The 13137-nt window shown below is 42.8% G+C and overlaps 1 protein-coding gene across 3 annotated transcripts in view; it reads right to left on the minus strand.

Moving 5' to 3' along the window:
* Positions 1–522: 522 nt before the first annotated feature.
* Positions 523–13137, minus strand: part of MECP2 (methyl-CpG binding protein 2) — a 74018-nt gene continuing 61403 nt past the window's right edge. For all 3 annotated transcript variants that reach the window (XM_072627403.1, XM_072627402.1, XM_072627404.1), the window contains 2 exons: positions 7866–8216; positions 523–1712 (listed from right to left, as the gene is read on the minus strand). In XM_072627403.1, coding sequence (XP_072483504.1) covers positions 584–1712; positions 7866–8216 — 1480 coding nt within the window. In that variant the 3' untranslated portion in view covers positions 523–583. The remainder of the gene's footprint in view (positions 1713–7865; positions 8217–13137) is intronic.

A 13137-nucleotide genomic window follows, 5' to 3' on the forward strand; every position in this document is an offset into this window, starting at 1 on the left:
AGGTCTCCTCTAGTGCCAACTGCTCAGTGCTCTGCTGTCTGTCTCAACCCTCTTTCCTAAGGAATCTAATCAACCCTCCCCCCACCCCCCAGCCCCCTCAGGGGAAAAAAACCCCCTCAACATAATAATTTAAGACCTTGGACTAGAATGTTAATGGCACTGAAAATGTAAGCTCCCACTAACCCTACTCTGTTAGGTCTCTAGTGACAACCAGTACACCATCCCTCTCCCAACAGGGATGAATGGAGGGCAGGTGCTGGTGTACCCTAAAAAGCCTGATAAACAGCTTGTCTGGTCAGTAGTATATGCAGCAAGCCTTGTTGAAGGAGCCTATTATAGAAAAGTGCAAAGCTGCTTCTGGCCCTGGTTAGGTCTTCAACCTGACTGTGCTTGTCGGTAAGAAAAACATCCCAAGTGCTCCAACTACTCCCACCCTGAAGCCACGAAACTCTAAGTTGACTGAAAAAAAAAAAACCCTTTTTAATTTCAGTTAATCGGGAAGCTTTGTCCGAGCCCTGCCCATAAGGAGAAGAGACAACAGCTGCCTTTATTCTTTTGTTTTTTAAATCCACTTTTTAAAAAGTCAGCTAACTCTCTCTGTCACGGGCGTCCGGCTGTCCACAGGCTCCTCTCGGTTTGGCCTCGGCATGGAGGACGAAACAATGTCCTTTCGGTCTCCCTCTGCGCGGTGTTTGAATTTTTCTGCTGCCGCAGTGGTGGTGGTGGTGGTGGTGGTGGCGGTGGCGGCGGCGGCGGCGGCGGCAGCGGCCATAGGCTGAGTCTTAGCGGGCTCCTTTGTGCAGCCATCACTCTCAGGTGGCCCCCCTCTTGGCATCTTCTCTTCTTTGAAAACTTTGCTGCTTAAGTCCTGAGGATCAGGGGGGCTTTTGCTGTCCTTGGAGCTCTCTGGCTCAGGGTGAGGAGGGGGTGGGGCCTTGGGGGATTCTGATGAAGGGTAGTAGTGGTGGTGGTGGTACTGTTGCTGCTGCTGTTCCTTTTTCGGGGGGGAAGAGGAGGTACTGCCGCTTCGCCCTTTGGGGCTGCTCTCTTTGCTTTTCCGACCTGGGCTCTTTCCAGGCTTGAGTCCTTTCCCACTCTTCTCCCCCACAGTTGAGACAAGCAGAGGCTTCACCACTTCCTTCACTTCGATGCTGACAGTTTCTCGGGTCTTCCGCTTTTTGATGGGCAGCACAGTTTCATGAATGGATCTGATGGAAGACTCTTTGATTGCTTTCTTCTTGGCTTCGACAGCAGCAGCAGCCACCATACTCCCTGGCTTCCGGCCCCGTTTCTTAGGGATGACCTGTGGCTCACTCTCAACTTTCCGCTTCCTGCCTGGGCGTTTGATCACCATGACTTGGGTGGATGTGGTGGCCCCACCCCCTTCAGCTTTCCCCCCAGGTGAAGGCTGAAAAGGCATCTTGACTAGGAGCTTTCCAGGACTTTTCTCAATCACCCTTTTGACCTGGACCCCTTCTGAGGCCGTGGCCCTGGGTTTCACTGTGCCGCTCCCTTTGGGCCGTCCCCTCCCTCGGCCTGTCCCTGGAGCCTTGGGGGATTTGGACTTCTTAGGTGGTTTCTGCTCTCGTCGGGAGGGACTCCCTCTCCCAGTTACCGTGAAGTCAAAATCATTAGGGTCCAGGGAGGTGTCGCCTACCTTTTCGAAGTATGCAATCAACTCTACCTTGGAGCGAAAAGCTTTTCCCTGTGGACTGTGGAAGAGAGACAGAAAGAATGATCATTACATATTATCCGTGGAAATGTCACAGGTGGGAGAGGTAGAGAAGATGGCAATGAATTCTTTTATAGAGAAGAAAACTACAGAGAGCAAAGATTTATCTATCTATCTGGCTTTGGAAAACTGTTCCCTTCAAGTCAGTGTGTTAAAAACAGAGGCAGAAGAAGGTCATGATATGAGAACCAGTCTAGTGCTATGGAGAGAAATCTGGATGATTAGTCAGGAGTTCTGGGTTCTAACCCTGCCTCTATCACTAATGAACTATGTGATCTTGGACAAGCCACAACCTCTATGCCTCAGTTTCCTAATCTGTCAAATGAAAGTTCATTCATCCAACCCCTCATTTCTTCAGCACTGACTGTGTGCAGAGCACTGTGCTGGGAGCTGGAGGAGATGCAAAATTTGAAAAAGATACTGTCCTCATGGGCAGTACAGTCTAGGAGAGAGAGGGAAGACACAAATACAGATCATTCTAACACCCAATATTATATAAGTGAATCAGTAGGGTACAAAATAAAGTGCTTCTGAGAGCTAAGGAGAAAGGTTGAAGTCATCTTGGAGGATTAGGGAAGGCAGCATTTGAGATGAACTTTAAAAGATGAGTGGAAATTTAGTAACAAAGAAAGAGAGGGAGCCATGTCAAACACATTTAGGCAGCAGAGGGTAGTCCTCTTTGGCTGGAGCACATAGTATGTGGGGGGAAGTAGTATGAAATAAGGTAGGGTGATTAAGGTATGGGGATTCAAATGGCAGGCCAACTAGTGAGGATTTTACTCAGTAGGAAATAGGAGCAATGGAGGTAGAAGATTTTTTTTTTGGCAGCACCAACAAGTGAAAAGAATGGGATGGAAAGAGGGAGAGAAGGAGGCAGGAGAATCTGAAAGAAATCTCTTGCAGTGGTCCAGGTGGGTGGCAATAAAAGTCTACAACAGGGTGGGAACAGAGAGAAGAGGAAGGATGGGACAGGTATTGTGAAGGTCGTATCAATGAACCATGATAACCATCTGGATAGGAAAGATAAGGGAGAGGAAAGAAGAAAGAGAAATAAGATTTTGAATGTGGGACACTAGAGGGAAAATGGGGCCCCAAGACAGAACTAGTGACACCAGGAGAGATAGTAGGTGTAGGGGGAAGAGAAACTCAATTTTATACACACTGAGTTTCAGTTACTGGTGGCATATCAAGGGAGAGATACCCTATGGGGGTATTGAGAGATGCAGGTCTGGAACTCGGAGGTTAGAATGGGAGAAACAGAAATGGAAATCATCATTCTAGAGGTGGTAGATGAAACCATGGGAGGGAATGAGACTGCCAAGGGAGAAACTGGAGAGAGAAAAGAGGGCCAAAGATAGTCTCTTGGAGAACACTCACTTTAAAGGGCTGAGAGAAAAGGATGACGATCTATCAAAGGAGACAGAGAAGGAGCAGCTGGAGAGGTAGGCCTCTAGGACCATGTGACGTCTCTGAAGCCAGATAGCACCCAGAAGCAGTAGTCAGTGTCTAAAACTTCATAGAAGTTAAGGAAGAAGAGGAAAAAGGCCACTGGATCTAGTGATTGGTTGGTTATCAGTGATTAGTAAGAGTGCAGTTTCAGTAGAGTGGCAGGGGGAAAGCCAGATTGCAAAGGAGTGAAGGGAGAAAACAGAAAAATGGAGGCATTGGCTAGAGAGAATTTTTAAAAAATGCTTAGCGGTAGAAGAGAGAAATGAGGTGGTAGCTGGAGAGGAAAGAGAAGGGTCATGAAGAAGCTTTTCAAAGGATTAGGCAACCTGAATATGCCTGGAAACAGGAGCAGGTAGCAGAGAGAGAGAGAGAGAGAGAGAGAGAGAGAGAGAGAGATTGTCAATGAATGAAAGAAAGGGAATGACTTCTAGAACAAGGTATTTGAGGAGGTGGGAGGGAAGGCACCACAGGGTTAGAGCTAGTGCCTTCTAATTTCCCAAACATCTTTGCATTCATTCTTATTCAATTCTCATAATGACCCTGTGAGCTAGTCAGGCTAAGCAGACCTTCTATTTCCTTCCTAGAAATTACTGTCTCTCCAAAGCAGGGTGGTAAATATCGGAAAAAACATCAAGGCAGGAGAGACCTAGCTCTGAATGTAACATTGGATGTTTACTGGTTATATAATCATAGGCACATCACTTAACCTTCCTTAGTTTCAGTTTTCTCATCTGTAAAACAGAGATCAGGGTTGTGAGTTTCAAATGAGAATGTATAAAGCACTTGGTAAACCTTAGGGCAATACAGAAATGTCAGCCAACTGTATTACCTCTAAGATTTGAAACTCCGAATTTTACTCTCTGCCTCCAACCTTCTATCCTCCTACCTCTCGCATTCTCTTACACTAAACTTAGTTGGTCTTCCAACTATAGGCAGAGGAGGAATTAAAGAAGTAGTTGGTGTCTCCTGGCTAATGGATATCAAGACAGTTCATTTGTCAACGTGACACAAACAATGGCAAGGTCCACCTGCCTTCCCCAGGGCATGTATCCAGGATGTGACAGAAAGACTCTTGAGAACTGTCAAATCTAACAACCACTAGCCAATTCGGGTGATTCATGTGTGTACAAATGATACTACAAGAAAGAACTTAAGAAGCACTGCTAGAGTAACTATGAAGTCCTGGGTAAAAAGCTGAAGACCTTGGGTCAATGCCTATGGCTGAGCATTGTATTTGGTGGACTCAGAAGTGAAAGGAAGATTTGGGAAGTTAAGAAATGTCTACTCTAAATAGCTGATGTCTGAGAATAGGATTTGGATTTCTGGTTCATGGCTTAAAATATAGGAATGATAGGGTTTGGCAAGGGATGGGATGTCCTTCATATCAAGTGTGCTCAAAAATACCTGCCTGGAGTCTTGTAAACTCTTTCAGAAGAGAACTTGAGATGAAAAAGAGAGAAAAATAAAACCCTTCACGCAGAGCTGACAGACCTGGTACCAAAGAGAACAGGAGGTACAATGCAGAAGGCAGAACAGCAAAAGAGAGGAACAATAATTCATAGGAGAAGAGAAGAGAATCAGCAATAAAAGTCATGGTCTCAGATGTCCAACGTAAGGTTAATGAGCACTGAGTCAGAGACATTTGATACAAAGATGAAAAATCTGACCTCACAGGGAACCACTAAGACTTGGCTCTCGACTCTAATTTAGCACTGGGAGAAATAACAATGAATATTAACCTGGAACCAGGGGGGAGAAACATAGTAGAAAATAGCTGAGTGCAGATCAACAGATCATTTTGACAGAGTGGGAAATTACATGAGGAGTTTGGGGAATAGATCACAAACCTGGAATGGAAAAACTCCCTAACAACTAGGGTTATCCAAAAGTAGAATGAGCTACTTTGAAAATTAAAGGTAGAGAGAGGAAGTTAGATGACCAACTGGTTGGGGATATTGTAGAGAGGATTCAGATATGGGTTGGAGTGGATGAATTTCAATGACCTTTCAACTTGGATATTGTTTTTCGATAATTTGTGGTCTGAATGTCAGGATCATGAGACCTGTCAGGCCTTTTCTCAGCAAAGGAACCCTGCTTCTTGGCTTATTTAACAATTTCACTGGGCCTGTTTTCTTCCGTCCCACAGAGGCCTCTAACTCATTACATGATCTATCACAAGCCAAAGTATAAGCTGGGATGGTGGCTGCTTGGTGTGTAGCAGATGTTTAATAAATGCCTGTTGAAAGACTTACTGCAGTGAAGCAGGGAAGGAGAAAAAGCCTGACCAAACAGAAGGCCTTTCAGGAGCCAAAAGGGGAAAGGAGGAAGTAAGGGAGGGAAGACAAAACATATCCATCTGACCATGAGCTCTGGGTTTTGAGCACCCAATCCTTACTCTTTTGTCTATTGGGGAAAATAACACGACGCCATTTTAGCTACCTGAGGAAGACTATCAGATGTTACCATAGTTGCTAAATCTTTTTGGGCAAGACAATAAATTCTTTATTAAGATGAACCAGATCAGGCTTTTGAGAATGCACAAAAGGGTGCAAGACAGTGTCACAAGTGTTTTTGTGTATGAAATTCATCACTTCTGTCATTAAAATAACTGCTTTACAAGATAAGAGGATTTTCAGACTATGATCTTCAGCAATCAAAACAAAATTGATCAGGATCTATGAATATGGATTGAATAGATGGCTGAAAATAGGGGAACAAAGAAAACAGTGTGCCCAAAGAATAATTAATAGCATAATAAAGGGCATGTTTATTTCCAAATCTGTTTCTGGCACTGGCAATCCTGGACCAGAGAGGACAAGACAGAAGACATATGGTCATCTGTCTATTTGGGAAACACCACTTTGCCATTACCACTGATTGACTGGCTCCACACTGCTGGAAGGAGAGTTCCCAGAGGCCCTGGGTTGAGGCCAGAATGTAAAACACCAGACTTTTTGTTTCAGTGTCTTCATCTGTGTTTTTTAAAAGGGGATTCATAGTTTATGGATAACAAAAACCAAAGCTTTTTTGAGAAACGTTTAGAAGACTGAAAATATTAGTTTTATTGTTGTCGTTCAGTTGCTTTTCAGTTGTGTCCGACTCTTCATGACCTCCTGTGGGGGTTTTTTGGCAAAGATACTGGAGTGGTTTGCCATATTTCCTCCTCTAGCTCATTTTACAGATGAGGAACTGAGGTCAACAGAGTGAAGTGACTTGCCCAGGGTCACATAGCTAGTAAGTGCCTGAGAGTTCCAGGCCTGGAGCTCTATCCACTGCAGTGCCACCTAACTGCCCCTTACAGCTTCATTGAGGAGTAGCAATATTTTTGGTAAAGTACAATTTTCCAATAGAGCTTAGGTCTTAGGGCTCATGGGACCAGATCGAGTCACTGGAGAGTAGTATCAATTAGGATTCTCTGTTAGGAACACCTGGAACATTTACATTCTCTGGATAGGAAGGATAATGCTAAGGACACACAACAACCATGAGGCTGAAGGACAGCAGGGTTCACTTGGACAATTGTAGCACTGAGACAATGGACTGCAAGGCATTCTTTCTTATATATAGGACAAATATCAGTGAAAAAGGACTGAACACTGATAGTCGAGGCCTCCTCCTACTTCACAATCTGTTATCATTGGATGCCTCCTTGGCCTCAAAACCACAATCATGCAACTAACCGGGACAACTGGAACTATCTAAAAAACCCTCTGTGTTAGCATAGTGGGAACTTTGGCTGCAGTAAAGCAGTGTGGGTATCTAGAAACCAGGGAAATGTTTGCACTAGGGAAAACACACAGCTTAGGGGAAAAAAAAATCACCCCGTTGCCAAGTGGAAAATAAATTTGGCCTTTATACCTGGGACACTTTAATAAAGATAGCCATTTAGTATTTAAAGGCTAAATGTCTAAGAAACACTTCTTAAGTCTGAAATCTATTATGACTGGATTTGACGATTACCAGCGAAGCATCATCATTTAAAACTATTACCCGATGAAGTGCTATAGCAGGCTGTAACCCTATTCTGACCCTTGTCTAAAATCCTTTCAAGCATTAAATGGCATGCTTCCACGGTAGGGAGGTAAAGAGTGGTTAGTTTCTGTCCAGGAGCCTTCAGAAGAATTCTCACACTCCTCAGCATTTCCATAACTTTTATAAGCTCATCCCAGGTCATGGGACATCTGTCCTTCTTTCCATTTGCCACTGCTAGAAGGACAGTTTGGCTGGCTGGCCAGGGACTTGGGAAGACTCACAGCTCTCCTCTGAACACAAATCCTTCTAAGGCAGTTTGGGTCACTTGGCCATAGCTCCTTCCTACCTGGGTGAATGGCTAATTTTTTCAGCTTCTGTTAGACAAGTAGCTTGAATACAGGATCATGTCTTAAGATCAATAAACAATGAAAACTTCTGTCTAGTTAAAATACATTCCCTATTTCTTCCTCATATTTTGGGAAATGAAAAAATTTCTAAGAAAGGGGACCCCTTTGGGTAGCCTACTGAATGCTGGTCATGGAGGTGCAGCCTATGGGGCCACTGGAATACAGTGGGAGATCTGGGTCACAGGCAAGTAGCAACTGTTACTTCACAGGGTGCAAAGTAGGAGATGCTCAAAATACAAGTGGAGGGCCAAAACAGCCATCCCCCACCCAGCTGTCCCCTTCTCCTCATTCTGATTCTTACTCACTTGATCAAATAGACATCGTACTTCCCAGCAGAGCGGCCTGATTTCCTCTGCTTGAGTTTTCTTGTCCAGCCCTCTGGCAGTGTGGGATCGTCATACATGGGCCCCCGGTCTCGGATGATAGAACGCCGTTGTTTAGGAGAAGCTGAGGCTTCAGGTGCAGCAGGGGCTGCCCCAGCCTCTTCTGATGTTTCAGCTTTTCCTGCCTCTGCTGGTTCAGCAGACTGGTGTGATGATGGCTGTGGGAATTCATGTTTTCCTTCCTTCTCCTCTTTTTTATCCCTCTTCAACTTTCGGAACTTCAGGGGTTTATCTCTGAGGCCCTGGAGGTCTTGGTCTTCAGACTGTTCTTCCCTGAAGTATTAAATAATCATATAAGTATCACAAAGAACAGCACAATCTGCAGAATGTTAAACACTGGGGAGCCCAAAGAACTCTGCAACTATAACTGAAATTCAAGGTATACTTTTCCCCATCCAACAATCTCAATATTTCCACTTTTCCCTGAGGGCCAAGCAGTCCATGAAAATGGAGGCCTCAGTCGTAAGACAAGTTTCCCACCATGCTGCAGCAACTATTACAATGATTACTTGAAGAATCTGTGATTTCATCATTGTGGAGAACTCCCAATGTGGGAACACCACCCCTACCCCAGTAATGTGGATCACAATCCATGACTTAGTAGATTCAAGTCTGGGAAAGTTGCTTGAGGCATGGAGAAGCTAAGTGCTTTGTCCAGAGGCACTTATCAGAAAGTATCAGGGGTGGAATCTGAACACAGATCTTCCTGATTCCAAGTCAGGCACTCTATTCACTATGTCACCTTGCCACTCACTCAACAATTCACCTTATTATAAGAGTTTGAAGGAAGTAGGGGACCAAGGCTTCCAAAGCCATTCAGAGGTTGGTCTGAGGCACATGGCATTTAGCTTATCGGGAAGCTTTGGGATGCCAGATAGGAAGGTGCCCCCAAATGAAGAAGAGTAGAGAGGGCAGTCAGCTTCAGGTTGCAGGTTTGGATCCCAAAGACTGTTGCACTTGGCCTACAAGTGTGAAGACACACCCATCAAGACTGTGTCCAATTAAAAATGGACTCAACTTTCCATCTCTGAGCATAACATTTCTGGCAGAAATTAAGTTTTGTCCTGTGGTATTCTTTGGTACCAGCAAATAGAGAAGTCCGACATTCAAAAAAAAAAAAAAAGGTTGCCCAATATCCTGGATACAGGTTGGAAGGAAATGATCCTGTGTTCTGGCTGCCTCAATGACAATACTCAAATGGGAGAAAGATTGCTGTTGGTATGGTTTCATTTTGCTGAATGAGTCAATATGTAGACATGTGACATGATGTCACATTTCCGCTGGTGTGTGAAATCCCAGTATTTCAGCACTAAGCAAAGAGCACATTTTTTCCCTACTGGGCAAAAGCAGTCACTTCCTTAGATATTGGGAACTGCAAAGTTCTTTCTTCCCTTAGTGTTGGACTCTATCCTGTGGATGTCAACCTTTGGGTCAGGCCTCATGAGTGAGGTCCCAACTCTGATTCAACTGAAGAAAGAATGGTAACATGACTCCAAAGTAGGATGGGGATTAAGGAATCTCATCACTCGTAAGACTGGTGCTGCTTAGCTATGCCAAAAGGGCAAGAACACAATTTGGACTAAGAGAAACTTAGAGAAGAAACAAAGAAACTGGATCCTCTACTAAAACCTGTTGTCTCATAGCTCTTTGCTAACTTCCACTTCTCTACTTTTAAGGTAAAACAGAGGACCATCCTTCTCTCCCATATTTTCTAGGGATCAGAGAAATAGCATATTCTATTACAGTTCAGAATATTAGGTGCTACCATTTCTCCCTGCTCTCTTGGTTTGGCTTATAAACAAGTGGCTTCTGTCTTTCAGTACTGTGTAAAGGTAGCCTTAGCCCCAAATTACTGGGTATAGAATTCTTGTGCCACCTAACTGCCCCAAGGGAATCATTACTAGACTTATACCTCAAGGAAGTAATTGATAAGAAGTCCTCATATATATCAAAACATTTATAGTAGCACTTTTTCAATAGCAAAGAATTGGAAATAAAATAAATGCTCATAGACTGAGTGATGGCTGAACAAACTGTGGTATATGATATAGTGGAATATTAACGTGTGGTAAGAAATAAAAAATGTGATGTATACAGAAAAGCACAGAAAAATCTACATGAAATGAGGAAGAGTAAAGTAAGCAGAGCTTACACACACATACATACACACACACACATTCCCTACAACAATGGAAATGGAAAGAAAAACCATACATAAAATTAAAAACAATAAGCATGGCTTGAAAGAGCAGATCCTTGCATGCAGAGGTGCATGCAGAGGTAGGAGATCCTCAGGTGTTGCACACTGGACATATTTTCAAATTTTTCTGATCTATTATTATATTATAGTTATGCAGATTTTCCCTTCCTTTTCCTTTTCTTTTTCGACTTTAAAAAATGATATGTTATATCTTATGGTTCTTGGGGAGACAGAGGGGATAGAACACTGGGGAAATCCATAGTAATGTAAAAAAAATCAATACAAACTTTTTAAAAAGACATTCAACCGATGAATTATATAGTCAAATGTAATTAACTCCCATGGCTCCCTATCACCTCCAGGATCAAATGCAAAACCCTCTACTTGGTTACTTGGCACAAAGCCCTTCTTTTGAAACCTAGCTTCCTCCTGCCTTTCCAGTTTTCTCATATGTTACTCTTTGGTCCAGTGACACTGGCCTCCTGGATGTTCCAGGGACAAGAACTACCTTTTGCCTCTTTTTGTGTCCCCAGTTCTTAGCACAGTGCCTGGCACACAGTAGGCATTTAAGAAATGTTTACTATTTTGAAGAATTTTCTTCTTCTTCATCAATCATCATCATCATCATCATCATCATCATCATCTTTATCTTTCAAAGCTTCCTATTCAGCAGCTCTAACTTGAAGAGTTGACATCCAAACTCTCAAAGCAAGAATAGTAGTTAATCCATGGTCAGGGAGATAATTTCCTTCTAGGTAAAGGGCAATTATTTCTTTAGAAGAATAGAGTGGAGGTGTCCAACAAGTTGAATCAAACAAAGGTTAATACTAGGAACACTGATTTTATGTAGGTGAAAGTCACAACAGAGTTTGGGATTCAACACACAAGATTTATCTCATATATTCTCCCTCTTAATTAGAACCTACTCTATAGAATTTTGTGCATCTTAGCTGTTGAGCTAACAAATATGGCCATAGCAACCCTTAGTTACTGTGCCTCCTTCTTTGTATATACAGTACTTGGGAGTGAGCTGAGAGTAAGCAAGTTATCTTGGGCAAAGCAGAGCAGACAAAAACCAATGGATTTCATACCCAATCCAGTAGGGTTCCATATAACATAAATACAGTATGTATTTTCTGGGAGCTTGAAATCCAGCAAATCTCTAATTCTTCACTAACGTCCTCTGTTGATGCTTTAACTATGTAACATGACAAAATAGAGTCTCAAAGGTTAAATCAACAAAGTACAAGCACGACAGGTCTTATGGAGCTAGAAAGGCTTTGGACTGTGTCTCAAGGAAGAGTCTAATGAAATTTGGAGAGGGCCATTATCAATTTGGTCAGTGATAACGTTTCTGCCTATAGCAACTTATGAAAAATAACTCCTCAGGGTTTTGATCTGCACCTGTGCTCACAGAACTAGCCAAAAATCATAGATCATTGAAGTATTAAGTCATTTTATTAAAGTCAGAGGTTAGGGGATGGGCTACATCCCTAGCTCTCAGAAAGAGTAGGTTTTCTTCACCAGAAGAGCAAAAAAAAGAGGGCAAAGAGAGGATATAGCAAATCAAGAAAAAACCCTATTACTTGGCCTCTTCGTTAACCAAAAAAATTTAAAAAGAAAAACATAGATGCACCTTGCCACCTCAATATTCATGAAAATAAAATTCCCCAACTATTGGTTGGAACAGATGGACACTCCCACTTTGACCTGGGGAAAAAATCTGCAATTTTTAAAAAAATCTGCAAAAGGGAAATAAATGCAGTTTTCTCTTTTGTAAAAGTCTTTTTCAGACCTAAGAAAAGGAAATTATATAAATAATAAATGAAATGAAAGATACTTCCTAAAATCATAGGCCTCTCCTCAGAATAGTCAAATAAAAAATGCTCTACTCCTAAGAAACCCTATCTCCTTAATTTGCACAGTACAACAGAAGATAAGCTGGAATTGGAATTCAGCCTGGAAAACCCCAGCAGGCTGAACTGAACTCAGGCAATAAGCAAAGAACATGCTAATTAAGAGCTACTGTGGTGTCTTTTTCGGCTGTATAGTCAATTTGTTTATTCCGGAGATGTAGGAGAGAAATCAACAACAAAGAAACCAGTTATTAACTGAGATGTACAAAGCACTAGGCTAGATTCTGGGTAAGATACAAAGGTTAATTAATTAGTAAAATGGAATTTTTGCCCACAAGGAACTTACACATTAGCTGGAGAAAGGGGAGATAAGACTTGGACACAAATAATAGTAATGCAAAATAAGAGCATGGCGAAATTCTGGTTAAGAAAAATCTTAGGAGAGAGATAACCTCTGATTAGGATACCAGAGAGGGGTGTCAGTGTGGAAGCTTCCTTTCAGCTAGGTCCTAAAGAGCCTAAGGGGGCAGTATGTTATGGGGGAAGATTTGGAATCAGGGAACCTGGGTTCAAGTTCTCATCTCTGGGCCTGCTTCCTTATCTCTAATGGCTCTTACAGAGGTGAATTCTAAGGTTTTATAGCATCCCAAATATAAGGAATTGTGTGAACAAAGGCACAGAGGTAAAGAAGTTTGGGGTGCAGCTGTGAAAATTAACAGTACACTTTGACTGGAATAAGGATAGTAGTAGGAGGAGCTAAGTTACAAGAGTAGGTTGCAGACAGACCAAGGAGGGACTGGAGTTTTGGCTTTATTAAGTGGGCGATAGGAAACTATTGAAGGTTTAAGATGGGGGGGGGGGGGGGTAAGGGCAGCGGTGGGGAGGGGGGGGTTTGGATGAGAGGAAATAGTCTTGACAACAGGCAATAAAGCCCTGGCCTAAGGTGATGGCTATGGGAATGGAAAGGAGGGAATGGATTTAAAAGATACTGGAGACATAATCAGCAAATATGGTAAATAACAGGATCTAAGGGAAGAGGGATGAAAACAAGGTTTCCAGACTAAAAGGCTGAAAAGATGGTGCTATTATTTACAAAAATAAGTTAGTCAGGAAGAGGAGCAGGTTTCAGAACACACTT

Source organism: Notamacropus eugenii, chromosome X, assembly GCF_028372415.1.
Source record: "Notamacropus eugenii isolate mMacEug1 chromosome X, mMacEug1.pri_v2, whole genome shotgun sequence".
Lineage (NCBI taxonomy): Eukaryota > Metazoa > Chordata > Mammalia > Diprotodontia > Macropodidae > Notamacropus > Notamacropus eugenii.